General features: G+C 36.1%; 5 protein-coding genes and 1 long non-coding RNA gene across 9 annotated transcripts in view; 3 read left to right on the top strand and 3 right to left on the bottom strand.

Moving 5' to 3' along the window:
• The window catches only part of alpha-Catr (alpha-catenin related), a 157382-nt gene extending 149757 nt beyond the window's left edge, over nucleotides 1–7625 (bottom strand). For both annotated transcript variants that reach the window (XM_089866402.1, XM_089866403.1), the window contains exon 1: nucleotides 7258–7625. In XM_089866402.1, coding sequence (XP_089722528.1) covers nucleotides 7258–7344 — 87 coding nt within the window. In that variant the 5' untranslated portion in view covers nucleotides 7345–7625. The remainder of the gene's footprint in view (nucleotides 1–7257) is intronic.
• Nucleotides 2591–5187, top strand: LOC149702545 (uncharacterized). Its single transcript, XR_016381754.1, has 4 exons — nucleotides 2591–2680; nucleotides 2759–2827; nucleotides 4934–5056; nucleotides 5123–5187. It is a non-coding gene; the product is annotated as an uncharacterized LOC149702545 (long non-coding RNA).
• Nucleotides 7626–7731: 106 nt separating the features above from the next.
• Nucleotides 7732–11680, top strand: ssp6 (PDZ domain-containing short spindle 6). 3 transcript variants are annotated; one of them, XR_016381753.1, is made up of 8 exons: nucleotides 7732–7988; nucleotides 8745–8864; nucleotides 8930–9032; nucleotides 9090–9250; nucleotides 9311–9377; nucleotides 9484–9519; nucleotides 9665–10699; nucleotides 11231–11680. XR_016381753.1 is itself a non-coding variant. In XM_089866405.1 (7 exons), the coding sequence occupies exons 1-7, from the start codon at nucleotides 7857–7859 to the stop codon at nucleotides 10369–10371; spliced, it is 1326 nt and encodes a 441-aa protein (XP_089722531.1). In that variant the 5' UTR covers nucleotides 7732–7856; the 3' UTR covers nucleotides 10372–11680. The 3 variants fall into 3 exon arrangements, 2 of the variants coding, with proteins under 2 accessions (XP_089722531.1, XP_089722532.1); XM_089866405.1 differs by having other exon boundaries at nucleotides 9665–11680; XM_089866406.1 differs by lacking the exon at nucleotides 9484–9519 and having other exon boundaries at nucleotides 9665–11680.
• Nucleotides 11681–12010: 330 nt separating this feature from the next.
• Phb1 (prohibitin 1) lies at nucleotides 12011–13688 on the bottom strand. The gene is made up of 6 exons (XM_089866407.1): nucleotides 13550–13688; nucleotides 13059–13329; nucleotides 12850–12992; nucleotides 12658–12774; nucleotides 12494–12589; nucleotides 12011–12409 (listed from the first exon to the last, which is right to left on the bottom strand). The coding sequence occupies exons 1-6, from the start codon at nucleotides 13676–13678 to the stop codon at nucleotides 12197–12199; spliced, it is 969 nt and encodes a 322-aa protein (XP_089722533.1). The 5' UTR covers nucleotides 13679–13688; the 3' UTR covers nucleotides 12011–12196.
• A 388-nt stretch (nucleotides 13689–14076) lies between these two features.
• Gpo1 (glycerophosphate oxidase 1) lies at nucleotides 14077–20024 on the top strand. The gene is made up of 13 exons (XM_089866396.1): nucleotides 14077–14216; nucleotides 14436–14608; nucleotides 16066–16356; nucleotides 16427–16524; nucleotides 16675–16838; nucleotides 16902–17063; nucleotides 17132–17362; nucleotides 17678–17920; nucleotides 17998–18311; nucleotides 18601–18759; nucleotides 18817–19005; nucleotides 19067–19165; nucleotides 19248–20024. Exons 2-13 carry the CDS (start codon nucleotides 14510–14512, stop codon nucleotides 19353–19355), a joined length of 2157 nt encoding a protein of 718 aa, XP_089722522.1. The 5' UTR covers nucleotides 14077–14216; nucleotides 14436–14509; the 3' UTR covers nucleotides 19356–20024.
• A 485-nt stretch (nucleotides 20025–20509) lies between these two features.
• Nucleotides 20510–21646, bottom strand: Sec61beta (Sec61 translocon subunit beta). The gene is made up of 3 exons (XM_089866401.1): nucleotides 21489–21646; nucleotides 20984–21192; nucleotides 20510–20910 (listed from the first exon to the last, which is right to left on the bottom strand). Exons 1-3 carry the CDS (start codon nucleotides 21489–21491, stop codon nucleotides 20823–20825), a joined length of 300 nt encoding a protein of 99 aa, XP_089722527.1. The 5' UTR covers nucleotides 21492–21646; the 3' UTR covers nucleotides 20510–20822.
• Between the last annotated feature and the right edge of the window lie 33 nt (nucleotides 21647–21679).

Raw genomic sequence — 21679 nt, 5'->3', positions numbered from 1 at the left:
TCCTTACTGACTGGTAACCAACTCCAGCCCAAACCGCTTTACGTAGAAGGATGAAAATTCGTACAGACGTTAATCTTAAGTAGTAGGCACGGACTAAATAAAGAATTTTTCAATCCGCCGCCATCTTGAAAAATGGCGACCAAAATGAATGTAAATGTAACTTCTATCTATTTCCATTTTGTTTTCCACAAGGGACACTGTTTTCGAGTTATGATTTGATGAGTATTTTAGGGATGACCCCTTTAATTAAATAAATTAGAAATCATTGCCTAAATTAGTTTCTTAATTAAATTTAAGGGTGTCATCCGTAAAATACTTTGACCAATCTTAACCCAACTATATCACTGGTAAAATACAGTCTACAGGAAAAATATATTCTTATAAAAATTTATGGTTCCAAAACACAATGAAAGCCAAAAAGAGTTTCCTGTCTAACCAATCATCTACCGTTACGTATGACGTCCCATATCTTTCTGGTCTGGTCACGTAGACACTAACTAGTCCACGTTTTCCCCGTCTCCTTCTCTCTGTCAGTAAAGCTCTGATTTTTTTACGAGTTGGCAAACATAAAATCAAACATCTTTCTAATTTATCCTGGACCACTATATATAGGGTTATAGAGCAAGTTCATAAGATATGTTCACCATAAGTTTGACACTGGTAACTTAGAAACTGGAGCTTGTAATTTTGAAGTGAATGAGGTAGGTCATAGATTCAGGGTAAAGCGAAGACACCTGGTGAGGCGCTGTCAAAGGCTTAGTAATACAGACTAAATAGGACCTAGATGGAACTTGGTCCTGCAAAATTAATTAACCACCGAGTGTAGGACTTCAATTCTCGCTTCCGTCGTTCTGCTAGAACTAGTTATCTCGAGCTGTTGTAAGTCTCTAAGTAGCATAATACGAAGTATAGGTAGTGTCATACTTATGGAAGGAACATATCACTGATAAACTTATGGTTATAGTTATCTATACTGGAAGTGATATCAAACAAGAAGAAGAAGAAGAAGAAGGAGAAGGTCTTCATCTTCAGACTGAAATAGAAGAGGTTATGTCTGGGCCTTTGCAATCAATCAAAACATCAATTCTGCCCTAAGGGCGGAAAGAATGAAAAGAAAAGAAAGAAGGAATGAGTATAAATCCTTATCCTTTTTCTTTTTCTGTTGGAAATTGGTCTGTCCGTTTCCGAAATAAAAGGAATTGAAAGCATGGTATGGTGGGAGGGAGGAGGGGGGGTGTACGTCTTTCGCGCGCGTGACATTCTTGGCGCGTGGAAAAAGGAGGGAAAAGAAAAACGTGGATATTTCGCGCCCTTTTTGCACTTGACGGAATTTTACAAAAAAAACTTCGCAGCTCCGTTTCCATTTTCCGCGGCGATAGACCAGATGGAGAGTGCGAAATTAATAGGGAAACGGTATTTTTTATTTTGGCGGAAAAAGGATATATAATCCGCAAAACCAATATGGTTTCCGCGCTTAGGGAATAGTTTAAAACTGTCAGGGACAAAAAATTTAAATATTGAAATAAGAAATAAGAAAAAAAATTCGTACAACCCCGCCTCAATTTTTTACACTTCATCGAGACCAGTTCATGGTTCGTATAGTTCATCCCGGGTTTTAAATACAGTAAATCAACCCTTTAACTAAAAGCTAAATTTAGTTTTTTAACCATACAAGGTCGTTTAAAAAAGGTTAGGTCACCAATTTCGCGAGAAAAGCGGTTCATATGATGAAGACATCTTTAAATACCGCGACCTTTGACACTTGGCGTAATATTCGAGACTGAAAACACTTAATACGCGATATTATTCCCTTTAAAACGATGATAGAATTACAATCGTTATGCACTTTGACCCTGATTTCCTAACCTCTCTAAAATCTCCTTGATTTAACGCAGCTGTGAGCGTTTCGATTACGAGAAGGACGTACAGTTTCGGGCATGAATCTCCACCACGCACCACCCATAAAAGGGGCGCTTATCGAACCGATTATTATTAAAAGCGGGTCAAAATGGGCGCGAGTAGAGGATCAAGACGTCGCGTGATCAAAAGAGGATGGTCTAAAATGGTTTAAGAATAGATCAAATTGAACAGTTTAGGAGAAACCGAATATTTAAAGATTCAAACCTGAAATAGTTCACTTATTTCTAAGGGAGGGGGGGGGGTATTCTTCAAGGTAACCCTAACGGACTTTTAAATATCGGAGGAAAATTAACTTAAGTGAAGTTGATTAAATTGTATTTTAAAATAATTTCTACAATTTAAAAATATACTAGGCATACAACTATTCCTGTCATTCATTTATTTTTAAAAATCTGACGTAGGCTTTTTTGTACTTAGCGCTGTGAAATGTCTTGAAGTCAGATATGATAAACCAAGCCTTCAAATTCTAATAAAGATATACCTAACAGCAAGGCGTATATCATAAACCATCCCGTAAATGTTTATCAGTATCCCATTATCGCAGAAACAAAATGAAAAAAAAAGCAAAGAAAAACTAATTTCAAAAGTGTGTAGATAAAATCCTACAGTATCGCCTCGAGAGGTCTATTTTCCTACAAAGTTTTTTTTTTATTTTTGCTAATAGATCGCCTACGAGCTACTAAACATGAATTTATTCAAAAAAGACAGGAATAGCAGCTCTGGCATTGCTAAAAGGAAGTATAGGAAAAGTGGCACGAAGGTAGACATGTATTTACGTTTTGATAGCGATAAGTTCATAAGATATGTTCCATAAATAAGTTTGTCACTGGTAACTTAGAAACTGGAGCTTGTCATTCATGAAGTGATTGAAGTTGGTCATAGATTCGAGGCAAAGCGAAGACACCTGGTGAGGCGCTGTCAAAGGCTTAGTAATGCGGACTAAATAGGACCTAGATGGAAGAAGTCCTGCAAAATTAATTAACCACCGAGTGTAGGACTTCAATTCTCGCTTCCGTCGTTCTCAAACTAGTTATCTCGAGGTTTAAGTCTCTAGCATTAGGAATTATTGTCATACTTATGGAGCATATCTTATAATCAACGTCGCATAATGCGAGGTCACAATACAAGCATAAAAGTTACGCAATTTCCATCCATATTTGAGACTGAAGGAAAATTTTATCAACTCTTACACTCGAGCTGAAACCGAGTCTGTGTGTGGGGGCTTTTCAAAAACAATTTAAGACAAATGACAGGCCTCTCTTTGAAAAAAGATAAAAGAAGAAGTACTACGCTAAATATCTTAATTCGGCTTCTTTTCAATCTTTCGGCTCTTGAGGGAGGATGAAGAAAAAAAATGGTTAAATGAGATACAAAATTCAAATCTGCTTCAGGGGACTTAAAGTCTCCTCCTATATTATAAGTATTATTAAAAACCAGAGAGAAACCAGTAAGGCGGAAAGAACGTATACCCTTCTTCTTCAGAAAACTATTTTTTAAAGGAAAGGGAACTGTGAAAAAGGGCCTTAAATTGCTACCAGAGAACTCCGGAGAGACTTCGTGAACGCACTTGATAAATGAATGAATGTCAAAAAAGTATTCAACAACCATTAATCCGCTATTTTAATAAAAATCGTTCGTGATATTAAAAAAACTAGGGACACACACAATAAGCTAAAAATCGGGTATTCGGAATGAGATGAACTTAACGAGGCTATTTTCCCTTAAAAGGAATTCCACTGTAGATAAATTTAATCGTGCGGAATTTAGCCTATTATTTAAAGTTTAGAAGAAAACGGAACACTTCGACGAAAGAAAGATTATATACTTCTACAGTGCACGTGAGCTCGTGCGGCTTTCTCTTTATAAAAGTTCATTAGTTTCGTTCATCTCCAACATTCAACAGGTAGCTTCTTGGCTACTACGCGCGATTACAAGAGAACCTGGAGCTACTTTATCATTTTAAAGCAGTACAATCCAGATGAGACGAACCTTTACAAAGAAGAGAGTACAATATATAAGGCGCGCGCGAGCCTTGCATGCAACTACCCGAGGATAATTTCGTATAGAAAAGGAAACCTAGCTAGGCAAGGCTAGCTGTACAGCATGCAGTTTCCTTTTAATCACCTGTAATAAATCTGTCACAATTTAATTCGCTATTTAGTCCGTTGGACCACCCCCCCCCCCGTCCCCTAACAGCCAGCCAATCGGTAGAGTTCATTTACATCTCCCAACAGTCTTTAAATTCTCCGAAGTATTAATTTTCCCCGGCAAGAAATACGACGGACTATTTGGTGAACCTACAGTTTGACCTCCGAGTCTAGTATATAAATTGACCTTTTCGTAAAAGGGGTAGAACACTTTAAAAAAACCAACATAATATTTAGATTAAGATGACTGTATATAACACTATTGTCAATAATATGCAGTAGGGTATGATATTTGATTAAATCGCAGCGTAATCGAGGAAAATAAACTCCAACAAATTACTGTCCGACCTCTCTTAAAGATGGCTGGCTTGACCCGTTTCAATATAAAATTTGGGGAAAATTTATAATTAAAAAGCGGTCCAAAGAGAATACTTGGTATTTGGTAAAATCTCCCAAATGGTATATTTAGGTAAAACTAGCGGGCATTCCGTATAAGTCATATTTTACTGCTATAAAACAATAAAACGGAATTTTAATGAAAATTGCAGGCGCGGAAAAGGAAGAACTCAAATTTATATGGGATGGAAGGGAAGGTTCCTTCAACTTTTGGCGCGCCCTAACAAAGGGCAAATTTTTAAATACATACATAATTAAAATTCCCTCCGGCGCTAACGACGTCAGTGGAATAATTTAAACATCCCTGATGTTTTATAAATAAAATATTTAAAGGGATGTTAAAATAGCCCTTAAAACCTCTAATACTACAAAACTATACTATAAATAACTATATATACAATTTAATTGAGGTTTAAACTTGCTTAAGAGATAATCTTTGTATTTGTTTATCAGTTACATTAATTTCCCAGGCCTTTGTCCCTACGCAGCTTAATGATAAGATGTCTTTAACTAATTGGCTCCTAATGACATGTGATTGCCAAATTGCTCTCCCGTCTTCGCGCCAAATTGACCTGCCCGTCAAGAAATGAAGAGTTAAGTTATTTGTAATTAAAAAAAAATTACAACTTCCCATCAACCTAAACTCTCTTCATCTACAGGGTGTTCTAAAAATGGAGGAGAGTAACTCAAGGAAAAAAAAGTAATTTTGAGTCCAAAATGTAACTTGTGACGAACATGATTGGTAAGTGCTACGATATTCGTGTGAATAAAAGATTAATTCTTGATGTTAAGATAACGTGATATAAAATGCGCTCGGTGTCTTAAAGAAATGTTAATTGCAATATCGGAAAAGTTATACTTAATACTTTCTTCAAGACTTCAACATACCAAAAAAAAAATTAAAAACATTTAGGAACGCCCCCCCCCCTTTTCTTTTCAACCAAAACTTATTTAATTAGTAGCCCTTTTTTTTACTTTCATCTTTAGTAACACTCCCCGCCTCCCTTTAACCATATTACATCGTCATCTGGCCATGACGTGCTCCCCCCTACATCTCCCTAAAGGCATCTCTCTAATGGCCAAGCTGAAACTCAGTAATATATTTTTTCCTTTTTTTTTTTGGTCCAAAGTCCGATTAATCTGGCCTAAAAGTTTTATCCCTTGGCTTATCTTTAAACGGCTTAACCGAAAATAAAATGCGACTAAGGGTCGTAATTAATGATTTCGATGCTGTTTCCAAAAGGGGGCGGGGCGGGGCGTGTGGAAGGGAAAGATGGCCCTGGGACTCTGGGAGGTTTGGAAAAATGTCATATTTCCTAACCCTAATTAAACTTGTTTCTTTGGAGTAATAAAACACGACGATTTTCTCCGAAATAAATGAGGATTCGAGACTTGCGGGGGAGTTTCCTTACAAGCTAGGCGATTTCGCATAAATAATAACGAGAATTTCAATCAATTCTCACACGAGTATCGAATTATGATTATAAAACAATTTCTTGAAGTTATAATTTGTTTACGTAACGTTTAGATATTTCCAAAGCATCTTTAAGAGTATAATTAAAAAATGAGTTTTAAGTTATCGAGGACTAATAGCTACTCCTAAAAATAAAGGAAACCAATGAGTGGTTCCTCTAATAATGGCAAATACAGCTCCTATTAATTGACAGTATGTGTCATGTAAGACGATGTATAATGAAGAATTTGCTAAAATAACACCTGTTAGGCCCCCAACAGTAAATAAGAATAAAAATCCTTAGGCTCAGTGAAGAGTGTTTCTGATAAGTCTGTTAAAAATTAAAGCGTGTGTTCTTTCTTAGGGTCAAAGTGAATGGAATGCCTCAAAGAACATGTGGTCTACAGCATTAAGTCACGGAGATACGTGCTCCCATAGATTGGTCCCTAAAACCAAGGAAATAGCCACACGTGTGCATGGAGTTAATAGCATTACTTCACCAGCGTTCTGGTGACACTTTAACCTCAGTTTGACCCTAAGAACAACACCTTTAATTTATGGAAGACTAATAAGAAACACGCTGTATACTTCAAACGTTATTTGTAAGTCACGTTTAAAGTTAATTATTCATGGATGAATTGTACGATTCACGAGACAACGGGTGGTAAAAAGTGTAATTTACATTCTTGTATAACTGACACTTGAAGAAAAATTACTTCATTGGAATAGAAAGGGTAATTTCTTACATAATTTATACAACAAGAAAAAAGAAATTGGTGGGATGAAATAAAAGAGATGGTTGGAAAAACATCCGCTGCGGGGTTATTTTAATTAGAAAGATCATCAGCTGCTCACTCTTAATTAAATTTAATTGTTTCTATTCCTATAAATTCTTTTCCAAGGTCGTTAAAAACCTATTAAATTTATTCCCATTTCCCTTGTATTTAAAAAAAGAAAGTTAATTTGAAGTTGAATTTATGACATTTCTAACTCTATTTCACTTTCAGGAAGTAAATACTAAACTTGGCCTACTTTCCCGTCAAAACTTTCACCTAATTAATCAACTCCGTGTCATTATTTACGGTCTAGTGAGATTGCGAAGTTTACTCGGAAAGATGGCTTTGAATACGGTCAAAAGTCGCGTTGATATACTATTTACTACCGGCATGCGGTCTTTACGTTTTCCCTCTTTCAAGTTTTAGTAGCCGTGTGTCTACGACACGGACAGACGGAGCGGATTCCCCCCAAAGCCCGCTCCGGATTATGTCCGGATTAAAGACGATTAAATCGCGGAAACGCTCGCCAATAGTTTCCAATGTATCTTAATTAAAATTTACTCACTTGGGTGACTAGTGGGATGAGGGTGGCTTCGATGGACTTGGTTTTAATTTCCAGATTTCTTAGCTCCTGCCTCACGACCGCAGCCATGTTTTAGATGAAAAGTCCGATTTGACAGATCCCTCAAGCATGCGTAGGTCGACGCACCGAATTTTCTTCGAAAGTTGTCTCGATGTTTTGGGGGAATCCGTTCAAAAAAGATGAAAGTTCACCACATTTTCGCGATTCACACGCGCAAACGATTATATACTCGCGTAAAGGGTCACTTTAGGCGTTTATATACGTCACATTTCACAGTTTAACTCGATTAATTATCGTTGAAATAACTTAAAAACTGGGAGCTAACCCGACACTCCGTTTACCTTTGAAAGAGAGCAGACTAGAAAACCGTTGGATTTAGAGAGATGCTTATTGGTTCGGTTAGTTCAAATCGCGCCTATCAAAAACTGCGTTTCGAGACGCCCGCGATTGGTTTGAGCTTGCCCGCGAGAGGGAGGATACAGTCACGTGACGCTATTGAGTTTGGGATGCTCGGAATTATTCCGATGCCAGTCTATCGTAAAATATAAATGTAATGTAAATCTTGTAAATAAAAATAATTAATGGACAGAGGACGAGCGAGGATGTTCGTCGGAAATGGGATGAGTTCCGCGTCTCCTGGTAAAAAACACAGAAGAAAAAGGCATCATTTTCATCATCATCACCAAGGCTTAAACACCCTAGAGGCGTCCCAAGTAGGTGGCTTCTCCTTTGAACACCTTAAATCTCATCCGGAGCTTCTCTTCTCCGCATCCTTTTTTGTAACATCCCACATTCCTCCTGGATTTGCGGTATCTGTTCTCTTAACCTACTAAAATGGGATGGAAGGGGCTAAAAATGAGTACACAAGCAAAAAATAGACCTAAATGGTCACGAAGAGATAAGCCTTGGACCACCTACCGTGCTTTCCTGGAAAGTTGCCTTTTTTTTAGCGAAACATATATCAGGCCTACAAAAAGAGATCAATATTTCACTCTGTCACTGCAGCAGCTGCTTGGGAATATTTTATCCTAAAGCACTTTTCCCCGCAAATGACCTTTAAATCTAAACTTGGAAGCTGAGAACAATATCAAAGGTCAAATATATAACCCCTTTAAGATGTTTTTGCCTTTTAAAAATTCTGCTTACAGGAGAAGCGAATCCACCAGGGGCAATAAAGTTTTTTATTCCAAAAAAAATGTGTTTCGTTTTTTATTCATTTTGATTGTTTTTTAATATTATATTTTTAAATACCTGTTTATTATTTTGGGGGAGGTTTCGTCACTGTGTTTTAAAATATTATAAATTTACTTGTAAAACCACTTGAGTTTCTTTTATTTGATAAGTTTTAGTTTTTGCGCAGAGTTACGTTATTTGACTAATCCTTACTAATATATATAATAAAAATAATGGGATTCTTTAGAAAATTACCAGTAATTATTGTCGCTTATAAGAACCCTAATTCTTTCAAGCATCAGATCCTGGAACGGGTTAAAAATGACAGAGTTATCGTTACTCGACCTGACGAAGATCGAAGACGTAGGACTATCATAGTTGAAAGAAAAAATGGCTCTTTCGGATTTACTTTACAAGTATGGGGGAACGTTATTAACGCGCTGTCAAATAATTTCCGATAGTAATAGCTTCGTTACTGTAGACTTACGGCATCCATCATAAGAGGGATCATGAAATTGAGCTTATAACTTATGTGGACTATGTAGAGTACGATGGGCCTGCATTCAGAGCGGGAATGAGGCCTGGTAATAAGACTAGCTATTAATTTAACGCGTATATAGTCTAATAGGGGTGGTTTTTAGGTGATGTCATTTTATCTATCAATGGACATGATATGGAGAAAGTAGATCACAAGACGCTAGTTCAATACATTCAATCTTGCGAACACACTATGCGAATGGTGGTGCTATTCGAAGACTGTGTACATAAAGTAGAATTGCATGTAAAATATTTACAACTTAAGGTAAACGGGTCGTCTCTTACCAATTTTACGTTAGAAAAAAATAATGATTGTTTTTATTAGAAATTGTTGCAAGACAAGAAAGCGGAGCTCGAACATCTTTGCGAAAAAGAACGTCAAATATTACAAGGTATATTTAACTCGTGTTTAGGTTGATTTGAATGAAGTTTTTGGGGTTTTTTACGAATTGAACAATTATATTTTGCTCAATAATGCCGCAATTGGGATAAATTCAGAAAAGAAACGATCTTTGCTTCTTCGCTTCACAAATGGTAGGCTTAACTGGCTTAGCTTAGTGGCTTTATTTTGTCAGTTAAAAAACCGAAAATATATTGTAGTAAATCCATATCGCATATTAAGTTTGTAGCGGAACAACCCGAACACCTCGAGAGTGAATCTAACCGCGTTTTTTTTTAGCATGGAAAGAGAGAGGAAGCGGTTACGGGCGATCGAGTAGTAGTGGCCCAAGGTCTTCGTCTTCCAGTCACGGAGGGGGTCACGGCCCAATATCTCACAGTCCCTGTAGTCTAAGAAGCTATGACAGCGCAACAACCGATGACACAGCCACTAGCGGCGCGTGTAGTACTTGTTCTAGCGCTTGTACTAGTTCATTAGACGTTTGGGACGAACACCTGGCCTCTAATTCCATGGGGAATGGATTAATGGCGTCCTCGGTCCATTCGGAACCCAGTTTCACTCGATTGGGTCGAGGACGTTACAGCAGCGGCGGTTCTACCGGCAATAATACCGCGGCCGCCATCAAGCAATTCGCTACGTTGCCGAAAGCCTCGGTTGGAAATAAAAAAACTGTTTGCAATAGTTTACCCTCAACCACGACTAATACGCCTAAAGGATCGTGGGATTGTTTGGAGAATCCATTGACAGCGACAAGTAGTCCAGGACCACCACGGGTATCGGAAGATGACGTCTCAGTTTCTAGTCAAGAATCGCAATCCCGTAATCCTTCCCCTTGTAAATCAACAGCGGCCTCTCAAAACCAACAACATTCTACTTCAACAAACGTAACTCAGGCAGCAACGACGACCCCTAATAGCGGTAAGGCCACAAAAAATGGGAAAAAAACAGCGAATGGTGAAGATAAAGATGAAGTCACAAGATTGTAATCCTAAAAGAAACGAATCAAAAATGTTTAAGAAAGGAAAGGGAAAAAAAAAGAGAAATTGTAAATCACTTCTAGTCACGAAATGAAACCATAATTGTATGATTATATACTCAAAACTATAATTAATATTAAATATATAATCCAACACAAATTTATTTAGGATTTAAAAGTTTATATATCGAGAGTTATATTTTGAAAAAAAAAATTGTTTAATGTTTATATTTTTTCCTTTTTTTTTTAAACAAGTTAAATTAATTTAAATTAAATTTATAATAGATGTGATATAAAATGGTTTAATTGTGTGCAAAGAAGTTTGCGAGCGTTTTTGAGTCTTAAAGGGAGGGTGAAGTAGAAAATTAAGTGATTTTTCTATCGATTCTTCTACTAATTATAAGACCAGTCTGCATAGTCAAACATTCAGGAAATAAATACAGTCTCCGAATGATTTTAAAATTATTTCAAATTAGGTTCAGATTTTAAGGATAATTTTAAAGAAGGACTGCCAGCCAATCGCGTAACGCCCTGCCTTTTTGTTAACAAAATTCTCGTGGCACGCATGCTCCGTGTCGAATGAAATTTATCACGAGATTTGATAAAATTAGGCGCGCGACGTGACAATCGTGGCGCGAGACATGGAGCGTGCCACGAGAATTTTGTTAATAAAAAGGCAGGGCGTTACGCGATTGGTCGGAAGTCCTTGTTTAAAATTATCCTTAAAATCTGAACCTAATTTGAAATAATTTTAAAATCATTCGGAGGTATTTATTTCCTGAATGTTTGACTATGCAGACTGGTCTTATAATTAGTAGAAGAATCGATAAAAAATCACTTGATTTTCTACTTCACCGTCCCTTTAAGAGGCGTATCTAGTCTTCAAAAACACATCAATAAAAAAATTCCAAGCACACACCACACAAGTTTTACGTGATTTTTTTTTTTTTTTGACTTAATTTATTCCAGTAAAGGAGACAAAATTTAATAATTTATGAATTAAAATTTGCTCACTCACTTTTGTATTTGTATCATAAAATGAAAATATTAATTCGTTATTTCTCTGACAAACATAATTAATTAAAACTAAGTAATTTAATAATTAATAATAATCAACGTGACAAAGCTACTTATTTTTCCTAATAAAAATTAATAAATACTAAAGAGTAATAAAAAAAAAATCTAGTTCCAGATTAGCGGAGAAGAAATGATAAAAGACGGAGGAATTGAATTGTTTCTTTGTTTCTTTTTTTAAATTTTTGTATATTGAAACAATCGTTTCGTTTAGTCAAATTAATATAATAAAAAATTGCGTCAGATCAATTTGTATGAAGAGGAAACGATGGAAGAGAATTTTATATTGAAATTTAAAATATTAACTTTTAATTAAATTATTTAAAGCAAAAAAAAAAAAAGACAAAAAAAAAAAAAGGAACGTTTTTTGGTAAGATTTAAATTGTTAATTAAGATTTGTAATTTGTAGCGGTGCGCACCTGTACTTAATTAGATTGAGAACAAAACTTAAAATTAAAAATTACTCGGAAAAAAAAACCATATTTGATATTTCCAAATGGAATTTGAAAATTAAATTAATAAATGAAAAGAATAAAAAAATGTATGAAGAAAGAAATAAGTTAACGAGTCACCAATTATTTTTATTAATAACTAAATCTTTATTTAATTAATTAATACCTCTTACTTTCTTACAACAAAATTCTAATTATTATTTGCCAAATCAAATTTATTGAATATTCTAATTATTTTATTTTATTGAAAAACAAAAGATAATTTTATTTAAATGTGTTGCGAATTCAATTAAATGAAGTTTATTAAGTTTATTGCGGTAAGCTTAACAATGTTTGTTGCCCTGATGGAAGATAAACTACATTCCTGGATCTAGATAATTGGTAAGCAATATCCTCAGCAGCTTCGAGACGTCTAAGTTCAACTAAACCTTCTCCAGCTTCACCAAAAGCTCTCGCTAATAAACCAGCAGCTTGGGCGTCACCTTCTGCCGAGATGACAGTAGCTTTTTTGTGTTGTTCAGCCTAAATAATTAATTAATTAAAAAAATTAGGTGAGAAATTAATCACCTAATATAATACATTTCCCTTCAACATAATTAATATTACTTTTTCCACGAGAAATCTAGCTCTCTCGGCTTCTTGCTGAGCTACTTGTTTCATTTCTACGGCAGCTGTAAATTCTCTACCAAAAGTTAAGTGAGTCTAGAGAAAATATTAATCAAAATTAGTTACTTAAATTTAATTAAATTAATTTGAAATGAAAACCATACAATTGAAATATCATCTAAAATCAATCCAAATTGAGAAGCCCTTTCCGTTAATTCTTCAGATACTTTTTGGGAAACTAATTCTCTCTGAGTGATCATTTCACTAGCATCAAATTGAGCCTGCATGGATGGATGGATAACTCAGGGTTTATTGTTCTCTCCTTAATTTTTTTTTTTTTAACGAGGTTTTCATACCACAACAGCTTTTAAAACTTCAGTGGTGATAGAGGGCAAAACACGTTCGTCATAATCCAAGCCTAAGGTCATGTACATATTGGGTAAAGTAGCGGGAACTGGTCTAAATAATATCCTAAGGGTGATGGCTACATTCTGCAAGTCTGATGGGCGAAGTTATCGTACATTATAAACCACTTCTTTATGGTTTTAACAAGAGGTTATCATACCCTTGCTTCCAGTTGTAACTGGAATATTTCTAGGTCTAGATCGCACGTCGTAAATGATGGGCTTTTGGACCCAGGGTATGAGGAAATGTGTTCCTTCTCCAACAACAGTGTCTTTAACACCCATAAACCGATCAAATATAACTGCTCTATGACCTCCGTCAACATTATAAAGTGCACTGTTGAGAACACTACCAGTTAGGGCGATTCCTACGCCCAATTTACCCAAAGTATTAAATATCTGGGCTGCCATGATTCTTTCTTGATTTATAATCTGAAATTATGCAATAATTATAAGGCATTTCATTCACTGTCGGCGGCGACCATGCCACAAAATTGCATTGCTATTTCAAAGGCTTAGCGAGAATTCACATTCAACATCCGACATTATATAATATTACATAATGTACGTTAAAAACTTTGTTCGGATTTTAGCAATATCACCTTATTTAAATAAAATATCCATAATTATATTTAAAAAGTTTATTACTTACGGAATTAGGTAACTCGAAAGAAACTCTCCGACGCTGAATCTCCTCTCCAGTTTTTATTCTTCGGCTAGTTTCGCTTTGAGCACTGAATGCACCGAAAAAATTAACTATATCACGCGCTCGTGGCGCCATCTCGATGCAACCAAAGGAATTAAAAGAAACGTGGGAACTTCTATATCACGCGCTTGTGGCGCCATCCCGATGCAACCAAAGAAACTAAAATGAAAAGGCGGGAAGACCCAACTAACTATATCACGCGCTCGTGGCGCCATCCCGGTGCAACCAAGGGAACTAAAAGAAAAGGCGGGAAATTTGACTGATTTCAAGAATACATTTCTTATCTAGGCTTCGAGATGGCGACACCATCGCGTGATAAACTTGGAAGCTGTCCGTCCGTCCCAATGTTTTCAAAAGTGTCCCACGTACCCCAATAAAGCAAAGGCCACTCTAGTACTTCAAGAGTGTGTAACCGTTTTGTACTCAATGTGACTGTTCTCGCTAGATGGCAGGTGCTCCACTGATTTATCAAAATAGATCAAAAATAGACAAATGGGGAGGACCGAAATTTTTCGCCCCACCCTGTAACATTTATTCGGTTGTGTTTATGGCTTGCGGTGCGGCGGGTGTCGTTTGTTTTTGCCGGGTTTAAAGGATTTTTGTAGGATTTTAGGTAAATTTACAATAATTCAAATGCCTAATTAGTAACTTAAGTATTTAGTGGTGCATTTTTAACAACTTTTAGTATATTTAAAACATAATTTAACGGTAAATGGGATGATGGACCCAAATGGAACTGGGTTTTCTCTTTAATATATTAGGGGTCATTGGGTCGCTGTCATGTTACCATGGTTTTCAGGTGGTGACATTTGATTCTTTCTTCTATTTTCAGGTTTAGGACTATATAATTAATAGTTAGCAGTTCTGTAAGTTTATCCGAGTAACTTAATATACAACGAAATTATCATGGCAAGCTCAAGGTTGCGAAAATTGGGAATTATAGCTTTGGGAGGTAGTGGAGCCGCTGCTGTAGGTTATGGTTTGACCCAAATCTTCGATTCTAATGTAAGTATAATGTTATTTTATCTGTCGCAATCGTAATCAAGATAACACTTTCGATTTGAATAAGTAGGAAGCAGTGTCAATCAAAGGGCTTTAAATTTAATATTTCCTGTACCTATTTAATTAGCTTAATTATTATTGTAATTATATTCATTAGAATTTAATTTTAATTAATTATGTTAATTGAATTTTGTTCTACGTTGTTATCCTTGACTCTCTTATATAATAGCCCTTTTCCTTTGCAATTTTGCCTCCTGGAATAAGGCCAAGTGTTTTGTACATGCATGATATCTATTCTTGTCTTGTTGCTTTCTTTTATTGCCACTTTGAGTAAGCACGATCTTTACGCGTGCCATAATAGATTAGATACGTTTGGGATCAAACGTCTGGCAATATCCTTGGGATTGAAAAGCTGTATCAATAAGTCTTAGCCTAGTTCAATATTTGTCATTCAATTGAATGGACTCTAAGATTCTTCCGTTTTTTTGTTAAAGAGCAAGTCTCATGATAAAAAAGAAATTGTTAAATCGCATCAGAAGTATATACTTCTCTCTATTATCCCCTTCTGATCGCATATAGAGCTATATCAGTTGAAGGGGGGAAACGTCTCATTTGGGCCTACCAATAAAAGGACCCGGTTTGCACCCTCCCACCGTGCTGGCCACTGAAGAACTCTATGCTAAATTTCGCACATAATAAGGCGCCTGGGCGGGGACTGGATAAACCCCGCCTCAAAAACTCTCCTTATCCTCCCCCCCCCCCCAATTGAAATAGCTCTATAAGATAGCTGGTGTTGGTCAAGCATGTCTGAATAGTAGTTTACAGTTTAGTCAGGAACCATAGGGTTAGATTAAGGCAAAGGTCAGTGTCAATGACCTTAATGCTTTAATCAGCAACTTCACATCTCAAATAGTCCGCTCTGCTACCCCAAACTCTTACCTCGGTTTTGACGACCATATAGAGAGCTTTCAATTGGAGGAGGAGCTTTGTCTCGTGACATAATTTATGCTGCCTTATTGGTGGGTTTAAAGCAGGAATGAAGCTGATACCACCCAATATTGCTACCAGAACAGACTTGGGAGGGTGTGACGTACTAGTACTACTATCTCATCTGACAGCTCTCTATTGAAAGTCGTCAGCTCAGGCCATACAATTTAGACTACTAATGTTGACGTCTCGTCCCCGTAGCTCCTCCCCTCAGTACCACTGTAGAAACGGTTTTTGTATAGAGCTTTGACACTTTTCCTTTAAAAATTGTATGGCCTCTATTTTGATATATTAACCTTGAAAATAAAATTAATAAAATACCAATTCTGTTTTTATGTAATAATAAAAAATACACTTATCATGTTTATGTTATAAATACACTTTTTTGTATGGATACTATGATTTAACATGATTTTTGCAAACGTTTCGTTTATAATAAAATAAATGATGATGATTTTGCTGGGGATTTTTAGAAATCCGTGGTTCTTGCTGAAACCCCTCAACGTAAAAGACCAACATTGCCACTTCTCTCTAGAGCCGATCAGTTAAAAGCATTGCAAGAAACGCCGGAATATGACATTCTTATTATTGGGGGTGGCGCAACTGGTGCTGGAGTCGCCTTGGATTCCGCCACAAGAGGATTTAAAACCGCCTTAGTTGAATTAGATGATTTTAGTTCGGGAACGAGCAGTCGTAGCACAAAACTTATTCACGGGGGCGTTAGATATTTACAAAAAGCCATTATGAATTTTGATCGAGAGCAGGTATAACATTTAACTGCTGACAAATTAATTAGAAATTTATCTAAATTAAAAATTAATTCGTTTCATTAAGTACAAAATGGTTAAAGAGGCTTTACACGAACGTGCAAATCTACTTGAAATTGCCCCTCATTTATCTTCACCTTTACCAATTATGCTTCCGGTTTATAGGTAGATGTTTAATCTGTCCTTTTGAAGTGACTGAAGTCCGTTTTATGAAGTGTGCGTGGTATTCCCCGGGTCCACACTTCATTTAATGGACTTCTGCCGATGTTTAATTAAGCTTGAACGGGGTCAAATTATTATTTTCTAAACGATTAGATGGTGGCAAGTTCCCTATTATTGGGTTGGCATTAAAGCCTACGATTTTGTAGCTGGTTCTAAAAATGTCAAATCCAGTTATTTCCTCTCTAAAAGTAGAGCTTTGGAACTCTTCCCTATGTTGAAAAAAGATAATTTATGCGGTGCTTTAGTTTATTACGATGGTGAGGTCATTTTAGCTTTGGGATAAAAAGAAAAAAGAGGAGCCTGAAATTTATTTTAATTAGGACAACACAATGATGCTAGAATGAACTTGGCCATAGTTTTAACCGCGGCTCGACATGGCGCTAATGTTGTTAACCATACTGCTGTTACTGATTTATTGAAAACGAAAGATGAAAATGGTCAAGAGAAAATTAGTGGAGCCAAAGCGAAAGATATGATTACTGGTTAGATTTTGATTCGGTTATCTGCATATTCTTAAGGATGGTGTGAAATATTTCACGTTTTTAAATAGGCAAAGAGTTTGAAATTCGTGCCAAGTGCGTGATCAACGCGACTGGTCCTTTTACTGATAGCATTCGTCAAATGGACGATGCGGAAACCCCTAAAATTTGTCAACCAAGCGCTGGTGTGCACATTATTTTACCCGATTATTATAGCCCAGCCAGTATGGGTTTGTTAGATCCAGCGACAAGTGACGGCCGCGTAATTTTCTTTTTGCCTTGGGAAAAAGCAACAATTGCTGGTAAAAATATATGCTCTTAAACGAAAAGCAAGATAACATAACATTATACCTTAAAAGAACGGCCTTTTTCTAAAATCGAGGACTACTGCGCCGCCGAACGGTCCGAACCCCTACCTTGCCTCTCTCGGGCTGTGAGAATTCAACCAATCCCTTTAGAGGTAGCTATCAGACGTCACTAAAGCAATGGCGGCGCAGTAGTCCTCGTTTTTAAGACTAATTATTTTGTAATAAGAGCTAGGCCGTTCTTTTAAGGTACAATGTTATGTTAGCTGTGCTTTTTCCTTTAAGGTTTTCTCACTTATAACTAACTTTCAGGCACAACTGACAGACCCTGCGAAGTCACTCACAGTCCTTGTCCAACTGAATCTGACATTCAATTCATTCTTAGCGAAGTTCGACATTACCTTAGTCCAGATATCGAAGTCAGACGCGGAGATGTTTTATCCGCATGGAGTGGAATTAGACCATTAGTTTTAGACCCTAAAAAGAAAGATACACAATCAATTGCTCGAAATCATATTATTAACGTTAGTGATAGAGGATTAGTCACTGTAGCTGGTAAATTATATCAATATTTCAAACCCTTCGAGCATTTTGAAATATTGTAAAGTTTGCTAATTTGATTTGATTCAAAGGCGGTAAATGGACAACGTATAGAGTTATGGCCCAAGAAACTATTGACGCTGCGATAGAATCTTGCCCTAAATTGAAACCCGCGAAAGATTGTCAAACTGACGGGTTATTCTTAGAAGGGGCTCATCAATGGAGTCCCATTATGTTCATTCGTCTTGTTCAAGATTATGGTTTAGAAAACGAAGTGGCCCAACATTTGGCTAATACTTACGGTGATAGAGCTTTTACGGTTGCCAAGCTAGCTAGTATAACCGGAAAACGGTGGCCCGTTCTTGGTAAAAGGCTACACGAAGAATTCCCATACTTAGAAGCTGAGGTATTATAAAGAGATTTTGAAGAGTTAATTAGCCTTATTCCTGATCAGCGCCATCTACCCATAGCGGTGACTTTGAGAACTACTGTAATCGGCAAGCCAATCAGATGTCGCTAAAATCTGGTGACGTCATTTTTGGTAAGACCCGAGAGTGCCAGTCAGTGACGTCACCAGATTTTAGCGACATCTGATTGGCTTGCCGCTTACAGTAGTTCTCAAAGTCGCCGCTATGGGTAGGTGGCGCTGATCAGGAATAAGGCTAATTTAGGGCTAAATTTAAATGCAATTCAAGGTGCGCTACGCAGTCAGGGAATACGCCTGTACTGCAGTTGATATCATCGCGCGTAGAATGAGGTTAGCATTTTTAAACGCAGCTGCGGCTGAAGAAGCTCTGCCTCGTATTGTCGAAATTATGGCTGAAGAATTGAAATGGAGTAAATCTGAGCAGAAAGTAATTCGTTAAGAGCTTAATGAGCAATTCGTTTCATTTAACAGCGTTTCTTTATAGACCCAATATGAAAAAGCCATTGAATTCCTTCATAAGGAAATGGGTCAGCAAATGTCTTCCGATAATTGGGAAGACTTACCTCTTTCATTCACTGCTGACGAAATTAACACTTACACTAAGCAATTCAATTCACTCGATCGCGAACATAAGGGTTATATTAGTATAAATGACTTGAGACGTAGCATGAAGGTAATGAAGACGGAACTTTAATCAATATTTAATTAGTAATAAAATTAATTTAATAATGCAGAATTCCGGTGAAAAATTAACTGAGGAACAACTTCACGATATCCTAAATGAAGTTGATTTAGATAAAAATGGTGTTGTTGAGCTTTCAGAATATTTGCAGGTAAATTCGGTCAACTTTAAGTTAAACCTTCTTCTTACAGATTATTATAATTAATATTAATTATGATTCGGTGTTATTTTAGTTAATGAATGCAATTAAAAAGGGTGCTGTATCTTCAAGCCGATTGGCTAGAGCAGCTCAAATGGAATACACCAAAATTTCGGTTGATAGAAGCGGAGGAGGATTGTAATGTAATGTAAATAACAACAAAAACAAAAACATATGTGGCATTTTATTTTTATCTTCAAGAAAACCAAAGCATCTATTTAAAAAAAAAACAACAAACCTTTCATTTATAACAAAAAAGTTATATATCTATTCATCATCGTTAATATATAAATTAATATAGTCTTACTTAATTAGTTTATGCCTACTTAAAAATTAAATAGAGAGTCCTACAATGTCCGTAAGAGTAGAGATCGAGAAGTCAAAATTAATTATTTATTACTAAACGTTTTAAAAGTATGAATTATTTTTCCACGCCACCACATTTCCATATTTTAATTAAGTTTGATGTTATTAATTAGCTTTCAAAATTAATAAATTGGTGCATTTAATTGTTAATAATATAGTATAGACTTGTAGGTTGTAGATAGATATCCATTTTTATATACGCTAATTAAACAGGAGCCTAAAATCTCGCGTTAATTAATTTTTAGTTAGAATAATTAATTCATATTCTAATATTTAAATGGAATGAAAATGAAAATGAATAGGATTCAATATCAGCAGTCTCTTTAGAAAGCTTCTTAGACTGTGTTGGGAATGTTTTCAAAGATATTTGAATATTTCCTTCAACGCAAACGTGAAAATTGATGTTTAAAAAAATGTTATTCAATTATTAAAGATTTCTAACTTATTCAATGTGACTATTTATTCTTATCAGAAGTATATATACTTCTCTTCGAGAGAAGTGTACAAGCACAAAGCGGGGTAAGTGTAACGTCACTCTTCCCAACATCATTTAAACATTTAGAGCAAGGTTACTAAACCGAATCACATACGCGATAAATAGTTCCCCCTCATCATTACTCTTTTAGCGCTTAAATATTTGGCAAGACGCATGCGCTTGTGCATTTTGTCCCACGTCAAGACAATCAAGGTTTGTGGGTTGGTTGCCGGGGATTTAGTGCCAAACAACTATAGAATTCAACTTACGGTGCGATGCCCATCTGTAGTTTGATGAGCGAGGGAGCGAACAAAAGGGCGGGGGTGAGCCTGGGAAGAATGACGTTACATAACAATTGTATTAAGATAATACAGAGTGTCATCCTTCTTCTATTATCCCCTTCTGTTCTTATTCATTTGTCAATAAATTCGCTGCCAAAATCATAGACACAACAATTATTTCAATGGTTACGTAGAACCTTAAGTGTTTTTAATTTTTTCCGTACAAAAATTGACATGAAAACATTCAAACACTTTTTTTTTCAATTATTTCTTTTCCTGTAATTGGATGGTCCCAAAATATAATATAATAGGAAGGAATGGGGGGTCAAAATTGTTAGATAAAAAGTCCGATCGATATTTTAAAAATTGGGATTTTGTTGGCTTCACCTAATAACTTTTAAATTTAAATATATAATTTGATTTTTTTTGTAAATTTTTTTTCTTCCCGAAGTTGAATATTCATTCATTGCATTGCCTATTTAAAGATTTAAGATCTAGTATATTTTCCCCAAATATGAAGCATGAAGACAGACGCGATGAATAAAAGGCTCATCACCAAAACTGGAACTGGACCTCTGAAATTGATAAGTATTAATTAGTTAAGGCCTAATTCTAATTAGTAATTACTGATGTTCGTTCAGTACTCACACTTTAATACCAGGAGAATCATCAGTGTAGAATCTCCACATGCCACTGCTAGCCGCGCTCGTTCTACTTCTTGCAGCGGTTGTGCTTGACGTGGTCTTCCTCTGTTTTACAGTTCCACCACCAACTCCGGGTGAACGTGGGGTGATGGCCTTTGGTGACCTACCACCCCCTCCACCACCACCAACTGACGTAGCGCTCGGTGACGCTGGCTATAAAAAAAAACATGCTCTAAAAGATTAATGGTGATTTTCTACATTAATTAGACCGTTCTATTCATATATTATAAATTTAAGCATCTATAATTAATGCACATTATATTATAATGCCAGCAAATTTGCATTGCCAAGGCATGAAGCGGCAGTATGGTACATTCAAAAGTTTATTTTTAAAAATTATTTAGATAAGAAAAGTTTATATTTTGATTCATATACGCATTTAGGTTAACTCTAAGTTTTAAAACTAAATTATAATTAATTATTTAATTAATTTTAAAGACCATAATTACCATCTCAACTTGGAATACGTTCCTCTTACGACCAGACGCAAGAAGACTATCGAAAAAAAGTCAATGGCCACGCGTGCAGATGCAGAAACCCAGAAACGTCATCATCATAACCGGAAGTGCCTACTTCTTCTTCAAAACCGGAAAAATTCCTTTCCAATCGGACTTTGCTACACTGGCAATCTTACAGCGTA

The sequence above is a fragment of the Phalangium opilio genome, unplaced genomic scaffold (assembly GCF_054372755.1).
Source record: "Phalangium opilio isolate 3A_F unplaced genomic scaffold, DU_Popi_V2 ptg000017l_1, whole genome shotgun sequence".
Lineage (NCBI taxonomy): Eukaryota > Metazoa > Arthropoda > Arachnida > Opiliones > Phalangiidae > Phalangium > Phalangium opilio.
This window is presented reverse-complemented; position numbering and strand designations above follow the sequence as displayed.